The sequence below is a fragment of the Excalfactoria chinensis genome, chromosome 3 (assembly GCF_039878825.1).
Source record: "Excalfactoria chinensis isolate bCotChi1 chromosome 3, bCotChi1.hap2, whole genome shotgun sequence".
Classification (NCBI taxonomy): domain Eukaryota; kingdom Metazoa; phylum Chordata; class Aves; order Galliformes; family Phasianidae; genus Excalfactoria; species Excalfactoria chinensis.
Window position 1 is genome coordinate 49,443,053 of NC_092827.1, and position 22,739 is coordinate 49,465,791.

At 36.7% G+C, this 22,739-nt stretch overlaps 1 protein-coding gene across 15 annotated transcripts in view; it reads right to left on the reverse strand.

The window, feature by feature from the left end:
* Positions 1–22,739, reverse strand: part of PTPRK (protein tyrosine phosphatase receptor type K) — a 384,844-nt gene that overhangs the window by 58,230 nt on the left and 303,875 nt on the right. For all 15 annotated transcript variants that reach the window (XM_072333871.1, XM_072333868.1, XM_072333872.1 and 12 more), the window contains exons 9-13: positions 20,541–20,650; positions 19,250–19,451; positions 16,853–16,958; positions 11,164–11,437; positions 8,216–8,252 (exon numbers count right to left, since the gene is read on the reverse strand). In XM_072333871.1, the coding sequence (XP_072189972.1) occupies positions 8,216–8,252; positions 11,164–11,437; positions 16,853–16,958; positions 19,250–19,451; positions 20,541–20,650 (729 nt within the window). The remainder of the gene's footprint in view (positions 1–8,215; positions 8,253–11,163; positions 11,438–16,852; positions 16,959–19,249; positions 19,452–20,540; positions 20,651–22,739) is intronic.

Below are 22,739 nucleotides of genomic sequence, written 5' to 3' on the forward strand. Positions count from 1 at the left end.
GCAGCACAGTTTGCCTACCACATTAGACTATGGATCTACTCAAACACCACAGACTTCCTCCTCCATCAAACCAAATCATTCTAGGTAAGCAAATGCTTGTATTTGCCTGAAAACATTCATTGAAGGAGTTACTAAAAAAAGCACCCCAAGATCAAAGATTTGTATTCCCATCACTCCTATAAAATTTCATTGTCTATATTTCACCCCTACTACTCAAAAAGAGACATGGAGGAAATGGCAATTTTTGTTGCTTGATTCTCTGCATATACAAATTGATTTCACTTTCTGAGTCTGAGAAAACTGCTCAGTTTGAATTCAATTTGTATTAGCTAGCAAAACTATTTGATTAACTAAACAGCATCATGGTTCAGAGCTTATGCAGAACAAGCACTTATTTTTTTTTAATATGAAGGCAACCAGATTATCAGCTTTCATGTTTGGACAAGCATATAATGAGATTCAATTTGCCCTCTCAGTCCCTAAACTGTCAGCTACTTATATTGAATGAGTATTTCTAAATTTCATCAAAAAGTTAAATAAAATTCATAGGTTTTTAAATAGGTTGTGCCTGCTGCTGATAGCCACTACACATTCCATCTTAGTGTGTGACATGATCTAGGCTGGAAAACAAATGGTTGGTAACAGCATTGGAATCTTCCACCTTTAGATATCTCTTCCACGGGTCAAGTGACAAACCAAAATTTGATCTAACGCTGATGGCTAATATCTGATGGCTACTAATTAATAAATTCCTCAAAAGAATAATTTGAAAAATCAACTTTCCTATCTGACATCAATAACACAATCTTCTGTAAAGATGTGAGTAGAAATCATCATCCTTGAACACATTCAAGATATGGAGGAGAGAGACTCCTTCCAGATATGCCTCTGAGCAGATTATGAAGTCTCCAGTGCTCAGCATTCATGGTTCAGTATCTTAACAAGTTTTACAGCAGGATAAGTAATGGTAACCCTTTTCTTTGGATGTATTAAAGGAAGCATTAAGGCAGATGAAATCATGAACCTAAGTATCCACATGTGACTTCAAGTAGTACCACAGTGACTTCAAGTAGAATGAAAACTAGCTGACAATCTTACTAAATTTTGAAATAACACCAAATAGTAAAACCTTCAGGATTAAATCTTTAAAAACTACTACAAGTAACACTGAACAACTGTGAGAAAACACCTCTACACCTGCAGGAAATTATGACAGCGTGTTAAATTACCAGTCCTGATAAAATTTGTTAGAAAACTCTAGGGAATACAGCAGAGTAGATTCAAAACAAGTAAGACAGTCTTAATTTAATCTGTATTCTTGATGGAATACATAAAAATTAGGGTTCATGTTAAAACAATGCCCGTACTTGTGCAAATAACTGCTTTCCATATGTTGAGGCAATTTTAGTGTCACTTATGCTAATTGTAGAATTTACTTTCCCCCTCTCATATAGAAAAAGTCATCCTGTCACTTTTGTTAAAAACAAACTCATAGTAGAAAAAACTCCTTCAACAGTTCCTTCAAGTTTTCAATGATCTGCTTGCTCTCTCATTGCCTAATGGTTCAAACACTAAGATGCACAAACAAAAAACATGTTGAAATGTACCTTCATAACATAGATTTACAAAAAATATAATTTACATCTTCTGTATGTGTTCCTTTTAAATGACAGAGTCAGAAATACAATAGCACCAGCGATGCAAAGGCTGCGTTTATGACGCTTGTTTCCCATCAAAACATAAAGATTTGTCACAGAAGGAGACTCACTTTCATGATACTGCAGAGTGTATTAATGTAATCTCTTTCATCATCGTATTCACATATGCCACACAGCACCATTTTAATTTTATTTGCATGCTATGATGGTGTAAGTATCTATTCTCTGTCAGAGCAGAAAATTTTCAGACGTAATTTCCCGCACTATGAAACTGCTGACAAATAAGTGAGCATTTGCCTTAAACTTGCCCATTTACCACCTCATTATGGTACCTCTGAGGTTTCTCTTCATTTTAACTGCCTGTAGAAACTGGCTTGGGCAAGTTGTTGCCTAACATGAGAACTAGCTGGGCCTGGAATAAATAGACCCACCATAATCTAGCTTCAACATCAACAGTTTGACAGCAGTTTAAGAGCACAGTGTTTGAGGTAACATCCTACAGTTTAATGGTAGCAATGGCCTGAAAGCAGTGCACTGGTAATGGTCTGGATGCTTGATGTAAAGACTGTAACTGGGCCCAGCTTTGTAGCTGTATCAAGAGTGGCAACAACTAGCGCCTAATATTAGTTTAGTTTTGTTTTAAGCCAAATGTCTCTCATTTCAGACATGCTGCTTTAATGTCCTAAATACTACACAGGCTTTTGCTATTCCCTGTATGACTTTGATTTCAACTGTGCTGTTTTTAAAAAGTATTCTGCCAAAGTAGCAGAGCCATTTGTACACATTTCTGTAGTGTACTGTCGGTGTAGACTACTGCCTAAGGATATTTTCCACCACAGCAAGGTTAGAGCAGGATCTTGTTTTCTCTATGTTAATGGACTGACCAAATCAGTTGGCACAGGGGGTGGAATAGTCAATAATACGTTGTCTGCTTACATATATGTGAATAACCAATATTCAGTCATCAGCAAAGAAAAAGTAACAAATGTCAGCAGATATGTGACCTTTGCTTTAATGTTCAGGTTAAATATTCTGTCTATTGAATGTGGATACCTTTCCTGTTGACTCAACAAATACCAATCAGAAGAGTTGAGGGATGCAGTATGTTTTGTGACTTTGACAGTGAAGGGTGATCAAGAACCCTCTTGTCACCACATCACTGTGAGAAACAAAAAATATTCTAAGTCCTTCCCAGACTGCTGAATTTGCACAAAAGCCCCAAATTGCTTCCAAACCATTTACACTTTATATTTACCTGGCTACAAAACAAAACAAAACAAAACAAAACAAAACAACAAAAAAACCCAAACCAAAACAAACAAACAACAACAACAACAACAAAAACAATGCCTGTAGCTGCTCTCTTCTTTGATGGGCAGAAACCAAACTGCTTCTAGAAAGATTTTTCCTCTGCAAAGTCCATCTGCACATTCTTCTGGCCAGGATTTTTTCTAGAAATAGCCTGGTTATCATGCAACTTCCCAATGGAGTAGAAAGCAGTTCATACTCCTGAACTCAAGAGCAACGCTCTTCTTACAAAGCAGAAAAAGCCTCATTCTCTGTATTTGAGTAATTTGGCAGCAGTTCCAATCAACCATACTGAGTTGCTCTGCAACACATTTGACAGTGTTTAGGAAGTGCTACTAAGCTTGGCAATGCCGTTCCTTGTTTCTAGGTGGCTAACTGTAGAACTTCATTTAGCACTCTGTCAGAGATGACAAGCAAATAGTTTAATAAACTGTTGTAATGTTCCTGCCAACAACATGGAATTACATTTCATTTAGCTAAAGGTGTTTGAATAGATAGAGAGAAACATAGTGGTAACTGATTTTAGGGCCATAAATGGCTTTCACAATTATCAGTGACAACATTTCTGATCTAGATGTAGCTGGAGTTCTATCTTCTTTGTGTATCACTCTTTTCTAAGGAAAAGACCTGCTTGTTCCTCCTACCCAGATGCACCGTAAGCAGCTTTACAGCTCAAAAGTATTTTGTCTTGTACAGGTGCACAAGTGAAATGGGGCCAATGAAACAAGTCCTATGAAAAGATGACAGTTCACCTTCTCTAAACACTTGCAAAATTATGCCCACATTCACCTTAAGCAGGACACAAAGACAGAGACATAAGAAGAGACAAGTAAGAAACAATGAAAGAACAAAATAAGGGGAAGATAAAAAAAACACTGCAACCCTGACAAATAGTTACTTTAAATGGTCATTTTAATGGTATATGTATTATAAGGGAAATCAAAGATTTTTTTTATTGAAGTTAGGAGTTTAATAATTTTTGTAGGAACAGTAAATTTCTTCATATTCTATACATACAAGTGGATGCAAAACATTGCTCCCAATATGATTAATAATGAAGCAATATTCACTACAACTAAAAAGACCAAAGAAACCAGGAACCACTATAAAGCATATATGTTGAGATGCTCCTCTTTCACTTAGGGCAGCAAATGATATATCAACCATTTTCTAATATTTGAATGTTAACTAGAAACACCTATCTGAGGTCTCACATTTGAAATGCTTACGCTTCGGTTCCTTCAAGATTTCTAAGGATTCAATCTGCTTATAGTACCCTAGTAACCACACAAAGTAACTTGTTAAGCACCTATGACAAAAGAAATAATGCAACACCTTGGAATCACAGAAAGGTAATATTTATTATATCTTTGGGCTCAAAATTCTCTCATGATGATTGCTGATTTTTAACATACCACAATAGTCTATTTCCTCTTATAAAATTTATGATTAAAAACCAAAATGTTCAAAGACTAATTGAATTAATACAGAAATGTTTGCATGCAATAAATAGGTTCCCTATGCAACATATCTACAATAAATAAATAAATAAATAAAAAGGTATCTAGGAAAGCTGTTAGATTTAGCCATTTTATTTATTGTACTTTTTTTGCTCTTTCAAAACACAGGAATAGAAGCAAATTCTTGAATACTTAGGAAAGGGGACAGAATCTGTTCAAAATTACTCTTGGAGGTAGAATATATGGCTTAACTTTAGTTCAGGGACAAACTAATGAAGTTGGCTGTACACAAATATAATCGTTTTACAGGTTACGTGTCTGGAAACCTGGAGGTGCCCCTCAGTTAACTGCTACAACTGTTTCCATCTTTGGAAAGTTCAGCAAGCAAGTAAAAATCTCTTTGTAAGACAAAAATTATGGAAAGGATCACCAAAGTTTAAACACATTGATGTTTCTATTATGAATGCGTGAAAGGAAGGATGTGACTTTGGTGCCATCAGCATTATTTCCTAGATTTAGATTGTCACTTAGGTCTCTAGAACTCATTAAGATGTTACAGCCAAAAGTCATTTTACAGGCATTGATCCAAACATAGAAACAGCACATGCAGGAGCTTCATTTCATATACATTTAACATCTGATCATCTTCCCTCATTTGAGCATTAATCAGTAAAACATACATATATAAACATTCCACTACAGGAGGTGATTTGACTTTCACAAATTTCCCTGAGAGCAGAAACATCATCAGGAACAATTTCAGGGAAATAATTATGGTCTAGACAGACTTATGACTTCTGAAGACCTAATCCAAAGCACATTAATGTCAGCAAAAGACTCCCATTGACATCAACGGTCTTTGGATCAATCCCCAACTGCTATGGAAATTAATTCAGAGCAATAATGAGGGTGAACTAAATGCACACTTGCAGTTGAAATGTTACCACCCAGACCTTTTTATTTCTCAAATCAGATTAAAAAGTAATTTTCTGCTATTTCACAATTACTTCCAGATGCACATCATCTCAAATAGCATTTTCATCCATCTGTATGAACCAAATGTGCTGAGAGACAGAGAGGTTCTATGCTGCCTAAACTAGTAATTCAAATGAAAACCAAAAGGCAAAAGAATTTTCGAGGTGATGAAATTCATGTTTTAAATGCAGAGTGATAAAACTTGGTCTACCTTTATCTCCCCTACATACTTTGGAATAGAGCTGACAATCTAACCATTTCTTTACTACTATGGTAGATTTCTTCTAATTATTTTCTTTTCTCTAGTCTTCTAAACTAAACAAACTAATACACGTAAGTCAGTGTTAGCCTCAAACTTGGCAGCCTAAAAGCTGTCAGAAATGTCAACTTCATATTTCCTCTGCTTAATAACAGCTCTGCTGACCCTCTGTCCTCTTAAATGTCTATTTACACGCTAAATAATTTGAAGTATCACTGTTCTATGACCATGTTAATCTACTTTCATTCTGTTAGCAGTTGATAAAATTTTAGACTGTAAAATCCCATGTAACGTGTTAGTGGAAACCCATTCAAATTTTTACATGCTCAGACTCAAACTCAGCTCTAAAATAGTACTGATCAGTCATCAATATGTGTTACTCTCAAGTGCATGTCATGGAAATGGTGCATCTTGCATTCATTCCTATAGCAGCAGTTTGGTTAGGCAGGTTTGGTTACCTTATATTCACTGTGACATGAGCATGTGGGTTGAACTCTGCCTAAACAAATTATTTTCAGTAAGTTTGAGAATTTTATATCAGAAATTAAATGCAATACATTTTTGCTGAGCAATGCAACATTCCTCATCTCTTAATAAATAACTGACCTGTTACCTTAGTCTCTGTACCCTTCTCTGTACTTCAGAAACCAAAATTTATATTTTCTTTGGTTACTACATGCATGAAAAAACAGATCATTAGTGACTGGATACCAACTAGATTTGAAAAATAATGAAGTAGAGAACAACTTTTTAAAATAAAATATTGATGTTGATTACAAAAGAGATCTGAGTGGGATCTTTAAGGTCTTTTCCAACCTGAGCGTTTCTATATTAGCTAAAGGTATCCAAGTTCATTTTCTGGGCCATCCTTGTAATAGAAATGGTGATTTAGATATGTTACACAAAACATCTGCATGAAAAGGAGTTGTTTTTAACATGATTTCCTTAAGAATCAAAGCTTTCATACACTTTCACCACATCAAATAACTTAAGATTCTTTTGGTCAATTCAGTCCAATCTGCAAAATGGCAAAAGTCACAAAATCATCAAATTCTTAGAAGTTTCATGAAAACAGGTGATCACATATAGAGGAAATCCTGTATTATCCTAAACCAGCAGATGCTCTGGAGAAAATTTTTCAAACTGTTGCTGTTTCAATATTTTCCTCAAAATAAAAACACCAAAAAACAAAACAAAACAAAAATACCAACCAACCAAACAAACAAATCAGTGTTTTAATACTACAGACACCAGACTTATCAACTTATCAGCCCCTCAACTTATTCTAAAAATATTTTTTTCAAGACATACCCAAAGCAGCAAAATACTTTCGTAATGATTTGAAAACATCTTTTGTACAAGCTCACACTTTAATACATTTAGTTATCAGAAATATGTAAGATCAATGCCCCTGCAAGACACAGTTTGGAAAAGTATGAGAACTTCAATTTAAATGTGCTGACTTTCATCAGTTAGACACCAGTAGATAAACTATTTAATCAGTTCATAGAAGTAGAAGGCAAATCTATGATATGTGCAAACCCTTTATGCATTAAAAAGGGTTTGATTGAAGTATCACAAAATTTTGAGAAGTACATTTTAATTTTTAGTTTCTCAGGAAAACTCTTTGTTACTACCAACTCATTAGAGCTATAAGCTTTTAATTGGAACAAGTTTTAGATTGAAAGAAGCACTAGAAAAGATGGTGCTGATGTGCCACAGCAGTACTTTAAATGCCTGCTTGCTTATATTTAAAGTTGCTTTCGCAGTGCATATAGATATGCAATTAGAGTCAGTGCAAGCATTGCTGGGCCTTTGCAGAGTACTGTGCTTCAGCATTTGTTTGGTCCTCTCGTTTGTGGTGCTGGAGTCTTTCAAACTCTCAAAGTTGTCTCAATCAAGCAACCACAACAAATAGCTATGTAAACACAGTCAAAGCAAGAGATAACACTAAGCAGAACGATTAAGTCCTTATTTGAAGATGAAACTGTGTTTTTGAGTGAGCAGTATGTGATTAACCTGCTGAATGTGAGGTCAATACAATTTATTCTCAGAGCTATGCAGTCAGTTCAAGCCTTGAGCCACGCTTGTTAATAAGCATACAAGCTTTCCTCAAATCAGCCCTCTCCTAAGACTATCTAACACTGTGATTTACTTATGAAAATTAACTACTGCGTCCTTCATTTAAATGAAGGAAATAATCTCCCATTGCCACTGGTTGGAAATAATTGTTAGTATAATGGATGGTTTAACCAATCTTCTTACTAGTCTTCAGTCCATCTATCTGCTGGCTGCAGTTGCCTAAAAGCTGATCTTTAAAACCACAGATGGAAGGAAAAAGAAAAAAAGTGCCCTGAATTTGTCTAACTTTGGAGTATTGCTGGAACAGCACCCTCTTGGTGAAATACAAAAGAATAAAAAGCAGTAGCCTTTTACATTTTAAGAAAAGCAAGTGGTTCAAAATGCAGGGATGGTACTGGCTTTGGTTCAATCATTTAACAAAAACTCCACATTTCATTAAAAAGCTATTGTGTCAGGTGGGACAAACTTCTTACCTTTAGTAGCTATTCGAACACACTGAGTTTTGGTTTCCTGTTGAGAAGGGAAAATTAAAGAAAAATGTCAAAGCAGGTTTCTTTTTCTTGCCCTCCCCATTCCATAAATTAGTCCTAGACCTGCCGATCAGCTGAGGACACTGAATCAGGTGCCTCAGGGCTTTGGTCTTAGCAGGGGAGAAGGCTGAGTCATTTTGGCTTTACAGAAAGAACAAGATGGATAAAACCTGTCTAGGCATTGAACTGTGCTGTCCATGATAATGAAGGGGAGAGAAGGTGCAGGAAAGCCCAGATGTAGGAAAATTACAGATTATTCAAATAAAATTGAATTCATTCCATGAGAATCCAGTGTGAGATTACAGTGGAAAAAAAGGGGAGAATTGTTGGTCATAATTATTTCATGGCACAGAAATACAGCAATAAGGTACATTTGTTCGGCACTATGCCCAAACTAATTGCCTTGTTGCATACAGGCATGCTCAGAGACACGTGAAGCATACTGTTACATCCTCTCCATGCTTCTGAGGCATCACATCTGACATACTTTAACTACAACCTATATGATCTGTCCAGGAAAGACAGTGATTTGATATGCTTCAAATGGACATGCATTTGTAGAGATAATTTTTATGTAGTTTATTACTTTTTTTCCCTTCAGAAATTTGGTCAGCAATTGAAGCAATTAAACAAATAAATGACTTGGGCAAGCACACTTCAGACAACTTGAACAAATAAGAGCCATCCATAAAGGTGTTTTCTGATCTTTTTGCAAAATGTGTAGTAATTTTAAAGGCAAACACACTGAAATAGAGTAAGGTTGAGTGAGAGGATGCAGCTGCTGCTATAGTACATCATCCAAAATGATATTTTTATATGATTAGAAAATATCTTAATGACAGCTTTGTTTTATGACATGTACTCCATGTAGTCCTGCCAGCACCAGCACTGCCTCCTCTGTGGATCCCTTGGGCTCTTTCTCCTCCTGCAGATCCCAGAGTAACTTTTGAAAACACAGTATGTAAAGAATGAGCCAAGTCATGTGGTGAGGGTGCTCTGTAAATACAACTTTTCAATCTAAACGAAAGCTCCATGAAGCTTTCCATGAACAAATTTTACCTTACTAGTATTGTCCCCAGTGACTGGATTTACTGGTATACCCTTGTTCAAAACATTTATGAACATCAGTGTAGCCCTTATCCCGCTTCCACAGTTTATTTCAGAACACACTATACTTTCTGTTGACTATTTTGGTGATCCTCCTGGTTTACAGCAAAACACCTGTTTAAATATTCTGTAGCCCAGAGGTTGTATTTCAACTACTAAATCTATGCCCAGGCAGAATGAAGTACAACCCCAGCTTCTAAAACATCCCTCCAAATCTCTCTAGAAACAGAAACCTTATCCTAAGTCTTAAATCATACCAGGGAAAACTATTTTAGTATTAAACCCACTCACAAACTGAAGTTTGAGGTTCAAGTAAAATGTAATTTGTTCTTCCCTTATCTTCCACTTGTCTGTCAAAACGTAAACACCAAGACAAAGTCTTATTTATATAGTTAATATTTTTTTGTTCTTTCTTGGAGTTATTTCTTGGGGAAATTAAATGAATTTCTTCATGATTTAGTCTGCTGGAAGCCGACAACAGCAATGGGAATTGCACATAGAAAGTAAGGGACATAAAAATGTGTAACTAGCAGTTACTTTTTATTTTGCATTGTTTGCTTCCTAGAGTTTTACAGATGACAATCGGACAGAATAGCCACTTCCATTAGAAAAAGCTTTCCGTTTTCAAACAGATCCAGTAAACAGTCTTTGCTTTTTCCTCATTCTGTCTTGATGCAAGTGGTTTTCATAACTAGAGGTAGAAAGCAAGACTGCCTTCAAAAGGTGCCCCTCTGCTAACTATGGTTTGTTTGATCACAGCAGTGACCCCAAAGGAAGGGCACACAAGGCTCATGCTCCTTTCCTGGACCTGGTGAGCACCGGCTGCTGTCAGTCTTGCTATCAGGCGGCTCCTTCCTGGGCTGCCTGGATACTTCTTGTGGAGAGTCTTACAGCAGTATACTAAACTAAAGACTGAAAATCTAAATTGTTAATTGTTTGAAGTTTCTGTGCCTACTACATTTACCCTTACTTTCCTTTGCAAGAGAAAAACAATTCGGGAGCAAGAGCCTGGGGCCTGCAGAGCCATGGTATTCCTCCCACCTGGAGTCCACTGTGATGTTTAACTTCCTGCCGCTTTTTTCTCTTTCATATGCACAGAGCCAGTCACAGTGCTCAGCTACAGGGCTAAAAAGGAAGCACTGGGAAGGTAATGAAGGTGACTGACAGCCTCACTTTGAATGCTGCACAGCAGTTGAACAATCTTGAAGCAGACCTTGCCATAAAGGTTCTCAGAAACACACCATGGGCCTGGGGTTACTTTTGCTCAAGCCAATTTTTTATACTTTTTATTTGAGGTTCAGGTGAGACACTCCACAAGTTTACAAATGTATATCAGCCCACTGAGCATCCTGATTCTGTTTATCCTGCAGTAATAAGTGTCACAGCCATGAGAGTTGGGGAAAGGACGGGGGATGCCAAGAAGATTTACCAAGAAGACAGAGAAAAAGCACTCATAATACTACACTTGGACAATTACTGCTTATATATAATATAGTATATTAATTTATAGTATATCATATATACTACATACTATTAATATATCACATTATAAATAAAATATATATTGCATATTACTAATATGCATATTAGTAATATTGCTGCTAGTATTATATCTACTATATTACAGATATAGTACACAATATATGCTATATTCTATTAGTATATATTTTGTATTTAACATATTACTAATATACAAGTTAGTAATATAGTTATTTATTTTATTTTATTAATACATTATACTTGGTATTCTCCTCTTCCAGGAGCAAGGTGTGGTTGGCACTCACCTTCTCAACACTGCTCATGGCCTGGAAATAGATGTTGTAGCCTTTGCGAGGAGCCAGTGGTGGATTCCAGAAACCCTGGTAAGTTCTGTTGTCACCCACGGTGAAAGGGGCAGGCTCGGGTAGGTTTCCAGGGGGCAGCTCAGCAGCAAAATAATATGGTGATCCTCCACTGAGAGCTGACTGGTAGGTGACAGGTATCTGGTAGCATTCCATGGCACCCGTCTCTCTCTTTGTTCGGTGTGGGTGCAGCTCCTCAACTACAATCTGGTAGGCACTGAAGAAACAGAGGAAGAAAGTGTACCTTTAAAGTCACCTGGTATGGCCAAGTGTCTAGTAAACATGTTAACCTGACATAAACTTCAACCCCCCCAGAAAAAAAAGAAGAAAAAACAAAAAAAAAATAAAAAAAAAAAAAAAAGAAGAGAGAAAAAGAACAGGGAAAAAAAGGACAAAAAGAGACAGTGGACACTTGGACACAGAGAAGACACAAAAGCCTGAAGTATAGCAAAGCTGTCTAATTCAGCCATTGAAAAGATGCAGCATCTATCCTTCCAGGAACAACAATACAAGTATCTCTACACAATCCTCTAACAATCAATTTTTTTTTTTTCCCTTCTGAATAAACACAGGAATTAATCTGACTTTAAACTAGATTAAACTCTTCATCCAATAATCAGAAACATCTGAAGTTAGCATTTTCCTTTGCAACGATATTACAGAAAGCTCAGCTTCAAGGCCCAACATAATGACTGCCTCCAGGCTGTGCTTGAAACACCAATTTGCAGTTGTCATATCATTAGAGACAGAATGTGCTGACAGGCTTCTCCACCTCTTGACCTTGCTGTGGCTTCTATCTTGGCTCAGAGCTATGCAGATCTAAAGTACAAGTGACATGCCATAATGCAGGCACAGATGGACAGAAATCTGTCCATTCCACCAAGATAGACTGCCTCATTCCTCTACAGTTGTCAATGATAAAACGTTAGAAACTGCTGAAGCAGATGGCATTCGGCCTATTAAATCACCATCCCAACCCCCCAGTACCTATCCTGAAATGGTCTGTGGGTTGGTCACTTTTCAAAATCACCTTCTCAAAATAGAACAGGTAATTATAATTCTTCTCTCTCCTTCAGGGGAACTACCTAACTGCAGTGTGCTACCAACTCATTATCATCTCTCTCTGCTCTGCAGCAGCGCAGCTCAGTACACAGAACTTGTGTACTGAGAAGAGGAAGCAATTCTTCAGTTCTTAAGAAAGAAAAAAACAACTGTTTGCATTCTAAGAACTGAATGAACAGGCATATGTGTACGTATACAATACATAAATAAACACACAGTTAAACTCTCATCTGCATGTAGATACATGAGAGGATACATGAAAGACCTTCTTACAAATATTCACCTTGTTATCAAGATTAATAAAATAAATATGTCTAAGAACACAGATGAGACCTGAAGCAACTCAGCTAAATGAATATAATTTTCTGTTTTGATTTAGTTTTAAAGATTTCAAAACAGAAAAACTGAAATCGAGGGGAGTTCTGGAAACTTCACCGCATTGCTGCAGGGACTCCAAAAAGCAAAGACAAAGGCAAGACAATCCTCATTTTTTCAGAACTTATGGGGCAACATTAAATTATTTTGTCAATTTTCTCTCTGCTACTAGTGCCCAGAAAACCTAATAACTGTAGTGGCAGAGATGAAGTGTGATACTGGAGAATGGAATAAATGAGAGAGAAAAAATAAGAAACTAGTCCAAAGAGCTATCCTCTTTGGAAAGAGTTTCTGGCAGTATTTTCCTGCAACATTGTAGGCTAACAAGACACACAGGAATATAACCATTTACCTCTGGGCCCTTGGTGATGCCATCTGTTAAAACCCATTTACAAACGCTCTGGTGGTTCCAAAGCAACATTCTATGTATGATACGTTACTCTGCATTCTCATAACAGAACAGACACTTCACTGTAAGATGCAAAAAAGAAGCTGGAGCTAAATTTGCATAATGAAAAGTGGAGTGCGTGCTGGCTGCAAAGACTATAAGGAATCAAGGTTTAAATGACAGTTTAAAGGTAACACACATTGCTCGCCCACAGATTTTTTTTTTACTAGCCCTAAACAGGTGAGGAGCCCCCCAGCTGACAATTTGCATGAGGATATTATTTTTCAGATCAGAAACCTTTTTCTTTACTGAAGAAAACCTGCAGAATCCCTTTCTATCAACCAACCTGACAAAGGGTAAATTAAGATGCCCCAACCAACAAATCTTTCTTTCTAACCCTCCCCAAAAAACCCAACTCAAATAGGTATTGCAGTGGTAACTGTGTTGCCTGTATTCATAGGCATTAATATCAGCTAGAAAATTCTTTGCATCTAGTGGAGACACAGCAGTCAGGTGCCAGACTGAACAACAGCCCAAGTTACAACCTGAGTCTAGCTTGACTGACAGCCATGTTTTAGCTGCTTCCTATAGTGGCACACTTGATCAACTTTGTTGTGTAATGAAAACAACCTAATTTTGCATGTGGAGGTATTGGGGAACATGGTTCCAAGTCACAGAAAATAAATCTCATCGTTAAAAAGTTGTCTACACTGATTCTGATCTATGCTCCCTGTAAACCTCATTTGAAGCAGGATTTGAAAGAAGGATGTACAGGAGATTGTTTCGCGGACGGTCAGTCAGAATGATCCTTTAGAAAAACTACACTGGTAAATCATGTCTTTAAATGAATCACTGAAGCACCACTGATGCTACTGACTAGAATCTAATCCACCAGTCTGATGGCAAAACAGTATTCTTCACAGAGAGCCTGAACCCCCAAAAGCCCTGTCTTTCTAGTATGCAATTTGCTTTAAAACTTCAGAAGATCATAAAACAAGCTAGAATAGATTAAATGATAACACCTGAAGAGGTAGATATGATTAGAGTCACATTTACAACTGCGATGACTATGGCATATAGTGTCTTAAAGAAAAGACTGATAGCCACCTGGAAATATCGGTTGGGTTAAGGAACATCTGTTTTTTGGAGGCTGTGCTGATAGACAAGCAGAGGTACAACAAAACATGATCTTAGTATGATTCATTTTGTAAAAGACTATCAGAGTGTAAGCTTTTCTTTCTCAATAATTTTATTCACTCATGCATTTATTATTATTATTTAACATGGGCCTACTGCTATTAAATAAATTGATCATTTGATACCCTGCAGCTCCAGGGATTAGAGAGCTGGGTGCAAACAAAACCTTTAAAAAAAAACAGCTCTATCCTTCAGTGTCAGGCTGAAGAGCAGCATTAAAGTCCCTGCCCTACTCAATCACAGCTGCAGGCATGGTGATGAATTTTTGCCATCTACCTGGTAACACTCATTATGATAGCAAGACAGGCTTATAGTAGGAAAGCAACTGCAGTGTGGATGGAATGAAGCTTCAGTAAAAATGGTCAAAATGTTTAGTGAAATGCACTGAAATGAGTTCTGAATTTGCGTGCTATATTTATCTCTCCTTTTAAGAAACTGCTGAAAAAAAAAGACTGATTGCAATATACAGGGAAGGAACAATGTCTTATGGATTTTCCTGGAGAACGTTCCTCATTCGGAATAAAGAATAAAACACCTATTTAAGAATAAAGCTCAGCTTCCTGGTTACAGTGGAGGATTTATTTTGTGTGTCTCCTGATATTAGAAATGTAATGTAATTTCTTAGGTATTCAAATCAATTAAAGTTGAGAGAGAAGATGGGAGACTGGAAGAAAGATGCATTATTTTTTGAGAATATACTCAAATAATAGTTACGAATAGCCTATTCAGCTATCCCTATCAAACTTTTGATTAACTTTTAATACACAGATCCTTTGCAACCCCCTCATAGGCCAGAATGACAAACTCATGCCATGGGACTGAGGATACTGTAAAGGAAATTGACAAAATAAGTCAGAGGCATTATGGTGCAGGTTTCCTTGGCAGTGACTTCTTGCCTGCAAGTGCAGTACAGAGAAGCAGAGCACCCTGAGTGCGTATAATCCTCTGGCCACACCCCATCATGCTAGCAGGTTATGAAAGAAAACCCCCAGGAGAGAATCCTGTGATGAGAGACTGACCTCCCTGAGGGTAAGCAATGGGACTAAATATGGGAGTCCCCTGTTGCATGCACAAACATGCTGCAGAACAGTCTGTGTAGAAAAGATGGGCACCACCACAATCAGCGGATCCTAGTCTCTCTGTTAGATATGCTCTGGGCAAAACTACTTATTGTTTCCTCTAGGAACCAGGTGCAAGACTGGAAAGACTTGAGAGGTATCATGTTTTCAAAGAGGGACAGATTTGCACATGGCCAGCAGCAGGATACCAGGAAGGCTTTAAAAAGCACATGCAGAGGTGCATAGTGGCTTTAAGCACTTGTGTACCTTGAGAGTGTTTTCAGATCTCAGGTTTAGTTTCCACTGCATCAATTTGACACAAACCCTGCCTTAGGAAGCTAAGTCCAGTACATCTTATTATTCCCCACCCTGCACAAAAATCCTAGGTTTGCTCCAGGGCAATCTTTCAGAAACTCCAGATGTATGAGGTTGCAATTTTGTTTACATCAATATCTCCTACAGAGGAAACTAATTTGGATGATCTTCTATAACACAAATAAATAACTGAATTATATTGATCATAAGGTGTGATAAGGATATAAAAATGCTTATGGGCATGTGACTCACCCACACAACATCCAAGTAAAACAAACATTCCTCTTAACAGAAATAGATTCATAGGGTTCAGGCACATTACTGGACACCAGCTGAACCACAGTAACTGACAATGCACCACAGAACAAAATGTATTAGCCCACATTTCTTCAAATGTCACAAGGGTAAGAACATGAAAAGGTTTTGATGCTCAGTAGCTAATTAACCCCCAATTACTTCGCTCTATCCCTGAATCTTCCTGATGCAGTCATATCAGTAAAACACAAATGGAATCAAATAATAGCACAAAAATTTTTCACTAACAAGTAGAAGAAAAAAATTGGGATGTGGACTAATCTTTGCAAACAGAATTAAATTATCTCTCAATAGAGAGCAGAAAGGGAAAGACCCCTGAAGTTAACATAAATGACATATTTTAATATGATTATGGGACACGCCAAATAAAATTTAATAGCTTGCTACATGATTTCTACTAGGAAGCACTCTGAGGGAAAAAAAGGTCAAAGAGTTTGTATTCATCAGTATTTTTCTCCCATTTCCTCTGAGCTTTCAATTTTCCAATCATACATATGTGCTACAGAACAGATGATTTGGAGCACTGGAGAGGAAGTGTTATTTTCAAATCCATTTTCTGACAAACACCTTTCAACCTCATATTTCGCAGAGACTGAGAGGAAGTAAAATGAAATGATAATGGATAGGAGGTAGTCCTGAGGACCCTAAATCAAACAAGACAGACAGCTGGATGATTAAGGTCATGAATATCTTTTGGTACAAAAATAAAAAATAAAAATATTTCTCATTAATTACAGGTCTATTGGCAAGCTCAATTTCAATAAGAAAAACAAAATTAACATCCTATGATTATCACTTAGAAATGCCTTATCAGCTTCAAGACAGCATATAATCAGTAAAGATCAGCTAAAAAGCCTCTTCTTGATTTCTTTAGTTTTTAGGTATTTTGCGTGTGTGTTTTGTTGTTATTGTTGTTTTTTACCTGATAGGAGCACCTTTGGCCTGTGCCGGTCTCAAGAGCACAGTTATTGTAGTAGCAGTTTCATTGAGAGATGCATCAACTCCTTCATAGTCCGGTAAAGTGGGAGCTGAGTAATGTTGAATGGGAAGGAAAAGAATAAGAAACAAATCAGCAAAAAAGATTTTGAGTTTTTATGACATTGTCGCTGTTCACAATACAACAAAAAGGCATGATATTCATCAGCTACATGACTCTTTTTAATGAGTCAAGCACTACTTTTTATTAGAGCAACAATTGATAATCCTGCTCCCCATAAAGTCTCAAGTGGGGGAGAATTTGATGCTGAGAGAGCCCAAGAACACAAAATCTATTTTTTTTTCTCCCTCTTTCTATCTTTCAAACAATTATATTCATAATCTTGAAGACCTACGTCTACACCTCTCTTCCTTTTCCAACATTTTAGCCATCCAGTTTAGCTACACAGCTTCGGTCTGTCATCACAAACCTGTCATAGCGCTGACTATTTATACTATTGTTCACAATAACTGTAGTGCAAGGAAAGTCACAGGATCTTCTGTATATATATATGTATATTCTGCAATATCCATTAGATGGTAAACTCTACTAATCTTGAAAATTATCTTCATATTTGTGTGGGGTTTTTTTGGTGGATCTTTTATTTTTATTTTTTTTCCAGTATGTTGATTTACCTTTATAAAATTGTTAATGATGCCTCTGTGTTTCAAAATTAATTGTCACAAAATGTCAATCATTCAAAGCATAATTTTAAGATAATAAATCAAGAGATGGAAGAGCAAAGAAAGACTAAAAGCTGTATTTCATTAGTTTCAGATCTTAAATGCACATTAAAAAGTTGTTCATTTCATAAAATATCATTGTTTCAAAGAAATAATGTTTGTTGAAAGTTCATCTATAAATTACTCTTTACAAGTATTTTCCAAGTATTAACTAACATAAACCCATACTGTGTCCAATTAGTTGTGGTTCAGTGGATTCTGCTCAAAATTCCCCAAATTTTTTGAATGGAAAAAAGATAAATCTGAAGAAGCCTGAATACATCATAGCCCTAAATCACTCAGACGTTTTGAGATGTTTATTATTAAAATAGTGAAGTGGCTGGAACAGAGGCACGCTAGCAAGATATTATATTGCTATAACTTTTTCCCCCTACAAAGTGGGCCAACTTCACAATTAGAAGGTAAATATGCAGTTGCTACATGTCCATCATCTCTGAAAGTTTATGACCTGGAATTTGTTGTAAAGTAACATAAAAACCTTAAAGAATCAGAGCAAAATATTGGAATACAGAATAACCTCATAGGCTAGATGATCAGAACATAGCATTTGTTTTTTGTCTGTTTTGCTTTTGGAAGGGGAATGATGAATGCTAGTACTTATGTTCTGGGATGGAATTTGACAAATTGTTAAAATTAACTACAAATACAGCATTTAACTTACTACAGTTTTCAAGGAGTTCTCGCTTGAATTTTCTCACATTTCAATTCACGTGCATGCTTTAGGAAACTGAGTGAGGAGAGTTGGTGAATAGTTTTCCAAAGAAATGGTATGTGCATTTCAATACATTATTAACACCCCTTTTCAGGAGGATTTAAGTTTCATTTTGGCAGATAATAAGTGAAATAGCTTGCTTTGTGCTGCTTACATTTTTCAAGACTGACTTTTTTGCTCCTGCTAAGCTGTGAAGTTATCATACCTTAAGATCAACAGTCTCTATGGATATAGCATTGACTCATTTTCTGCTTGTCAACTGCATAAGCTATCTCATGTTTTGAGAATTATATTAAAATTTAAGGAAATCAAAATATTAAAGCATTCAATTTGACATTGCTTTTTTTTTTCTAGAGTTTTCAGTGCATTATTAAGATGAATAGAGTCATTTTTAGCACATTGCAGTATTTAAAAAAAGGCACAAGAAAGCAGAACTACTTGAAGCTGGCAGAAGAAATTCACACTTCATGTTAACTTCCCCAGTTCTGTTATAGTTGTATGTTGCTAAGCGGTGGCACCTTGACTAAGTTGGTTAATTTTCTGAATCTGACTTTACTAATCTTCAGAACAAATAAATTGTACATAGTAACTTATGGAGTTCTGCAAGGCTTAATTAGTTGAAGTTTGTAAAGCACTTTAAAATGTATAGATGAAAGTAAAATATTAAGCAAAACTAAACATTTGGTAACTACAGTTGTGAAATTTCCCTGAACTTGTGCTATTGTTCAGGAAATACAGTCAAAAGCATTTACAGAATGTGACAGGAATGCTTTGTTTTAGATTTCCTGATTATTCAAGTCTCAAAAAACCCCAACTTTTAATTACAGTGAACATTGCCCACTCCTGTCCCACTTAATTTTTTATTTTTTTTTATTATTATTTTTTTACCTGAAATGTTGGTTGTTACATTGATTGTGGTTGCTGGCCCAAACCCCTTGACAGTGCTTGCACGTAAAAAAAACTGGTAAGTAGTCCCAGGATGTAAATGTGAAAAGACATGGTGTGTGCTGTTCCACAGTTTTGACACAGTTTGTGGAGGTCCTGCCACTGGAACTGCAGGATCAAACGACCGTATGCTGCTGTAGCTCACCTGGAAAAAAAATTATTTCTGAAATTTCTTTACAGTTTCAGCACAAGGGGATTAAGATAGCTTGGATGGAAATGAAACAAAAAATCATATATTCACCTAACTATCCAGCTTTCTTAGAACTACCATGTGTATAATTGTCCAGTCTGCTTCATTTGAAAGGGCATATGTATGTGCTTCATTTCTCACAGTGGCAATGTCTGTCTTCCTATATGGGTGTGATAAAGATTTGATTTCTGGAAATGGCTGAACATTTGCCTGCCTATGGGAAAAATGGAACAAGCTCTTTGTTTTGCTTTGCTTGTCTGTGCAGCTTTACTTTACGTAGCAAGCTGTCTTTATCTCAGCCTATGCTTTTTCTCTCTTTTACCCTTCCAATTTTCTCTACCATTTCCATTGGGAAGACTAAGCAAGAGGTTGGCTAGTGCTTGGCCGCCCACCAGTGTTAAAACACGACACTTATTTCAGGGGTTTTGTTTGGCTTTTTGGCTTCTCTGGCTCCTAAAAATCATTACTATGCAAAATTGTAACCTTTGTTCCTTAAAAAGGCTGATGGGGAGGATGGCAATCTTTCTCCATATCAGTTCATTTTTAGAAAAGCTTTCTGCCAGTCTCCTGCAGAAGTCACCAGAAGGCTCATGTATTAAACACATTCTAAATCGAATATATATGCAGGTTTCTCCGAAGGGGGATATCCAAAGATCTCACGAAGTTAAAAAAGGTGCTTCCAAATTTAATAATCTTCTCCCCTTTCAAGTAGCCTTTTCTTTCAACAAATAAGATTACACAGGTCAGGTTTGTCATGGCCTTGGAAGGACGAATAGTAACGATACAAGATTTTTAAAATTAGCACTTGCCATGTGGTTTGTAACATTGTTACATTCACTTGCTGAAGACATTGGATAGGGCCACCTAGGCAACAATGCATACACCATAATTATAAATTCTGAGTATCCATTCCAGTATTCTTTAAATGAAGGCAGTGCCTAACTGAACAGTCTGCCTTCAGAAAAGAAGCAACCACCATCATCCCCCTCTCCCCTACACTTTCCTAGCCCTATCCAATATGCTTGTAATCTATTTGATGATTACCTCATACTGAGTAATGATGCCATTTGGGTCCACAGGTTCCTTCCAGTTGAGGAAGATCTTATCTTCGAAAGGAGTTCCTTTCACTGACTTGGCAGGTATAGGACCTGGAACTACAAACAAAATAAAACTTAAGAAATTCAAGAGACAGACAAATTAAAGAGATGGCAGAACATCCTATTAAAATTGAAAGTCAGCACAGGTCTATTTTTATTAGCATTCATTCACATGCAAAAGATGGTGGTAGAGAGTACGAAAAGCACTTCAAAGCATATTTCATCCATATTGAAGAGAGAGTATGAAGTTGAAATGTTATCCCCACATACGGTTTTCAAAACTTAATGCAAAGTCAGATTCTCTTGTAATATAGCCAGGGGAAGTGGTTCAGGTTAGATTATTACTTCAGGTGTTCAGAGAGCTCTGTAATATGCATATCACAGGACAAGGACTACATGGTTTTAAAATCCTTTTAAAAGAAAAAAATCAAAGGAAAGAAAGCCTACATATACAGCATGTTTCAAATGAGAGAAACGCTTACAAAATAATTTTCAGTCACCCCTTCTTATGATTTGTTGTCTTAAGAGTGGGCTGGGCATAAGAAAACAGCAGTTCAGCTGCCACTGCTTTCAACAGCTACAGTGCTCCCACTGTAGAAAGATCAAAACTGCTTACTTCAAATCTGTCAAATAAAAGATATTTTCAAAGCTTAGAACTGAACAGCACTAAGATGACCCTACTTTCTTATTTTAAATGGAACCAATATCCTTGCTGTAATAAAAAGTCTGAAGTGTCATCTCAGGCCTCTTTGCCTGAGTGATTCGCAGTGCCCAGTAATCCTATCAATGCCAGGTGGGCGTGCTTAGTTATCTCCCCTTCCAGCTCACAAAATATTTTTGCTCATACACATGGCTCCTTTTTAACCACAGCAGTTCACCTACGTTTGAAGGCATGCATGCTGAAGGAATAAGGATAAGACTACCCAAAGAAAGCCTAAAGCCAAAGAAATACCCTCCTCCCTCAAAAAAAAAAAAAAAAAAAAAAAAAAAAAAAAAAAAAAAAAAAAGCCAAAACAAAAAAAATCTTCAATCTTTTAAGCTGTCAATATGCTGACATATATTCCCAACCCCTTCTTAATTAGACTGTCAATTTCAGCGTAACATCCAGTGACCCTAATGCATGACATTTCCTGAGTATTAATTTTCAAAGCATATTCACATTTTACAGTAAAAATAGAGTAAAAATAAATTAATAATTACTGGATCAAAGGAGGTGCAAAGCACTATGCTAGCAGTACCACGGTATGTGTGTCCCAGTAACAGGTTTTATTTCAGTCTGCAAGTATGTTGTAAACGGTAATCTGACCCTTGGTACAAGCAATATCCTTTAGTACATTAATAATAAATTCATTGAGTCAGAGAAGCCAGCAGTAAACAGAGGAGAGCTTCACAGAAACTGTTCACCCATCTGTCAAGCTAAGACTTAGGAGAAGTTAACTAAAATCACACACTGCTGTTTTGCTTCAGTGTACTGATATGGAGTGAGGACTGGATAAAGGCTGATATACCATGACAGTCCCTTTGCGTTGTTTGTGGCATTCACAGATTTGCTGTAGGCAATGCTTTGTTTTTCACAGGAATGCTTCAATTTTTTTCTTCTCTACATCTGAAATGAGGTATGAATATACTCTGATTTTTCCTAGATGTGCATGTGTCTCTATATGCACATATCTATTTGAGACAGACCATACAAATGCACCAGAACATACACATAAAATATGAAATTTGACAATAAAGCATAGTAAAGCATACAACATTAAAAACTAACAGATATTATTGCTCAAAACCCTGTAAAATACCTTTCTCCCCTCCCCCTCCCCCCCCCCTCCACACACCACACATTTAATTGAATCTGGGTACAAAGCTCCAAGTTTCAGGCTTATGCAAGACTCCTACATTACTGCCAAGTGGGAGAAACCTCTGAGCTCATCACACTGTATGGCCCTGTTTTCTTCTTCTGCACTATAAAATTATTTACTTGTGGCAGCAGCAGTGTTAAACTGACAGGAACACCATCATCCCAGTTATTTTCATGCTTCTCTTCCTACTGGCACAAGAAGGCCTGGAGAACAGAAGCTAGGATAGTGATGAGCAGCTTGCTGAGAATCCCAGTAAAAACAGGGCCAGAAAGCAAAGGAGAAAAAGT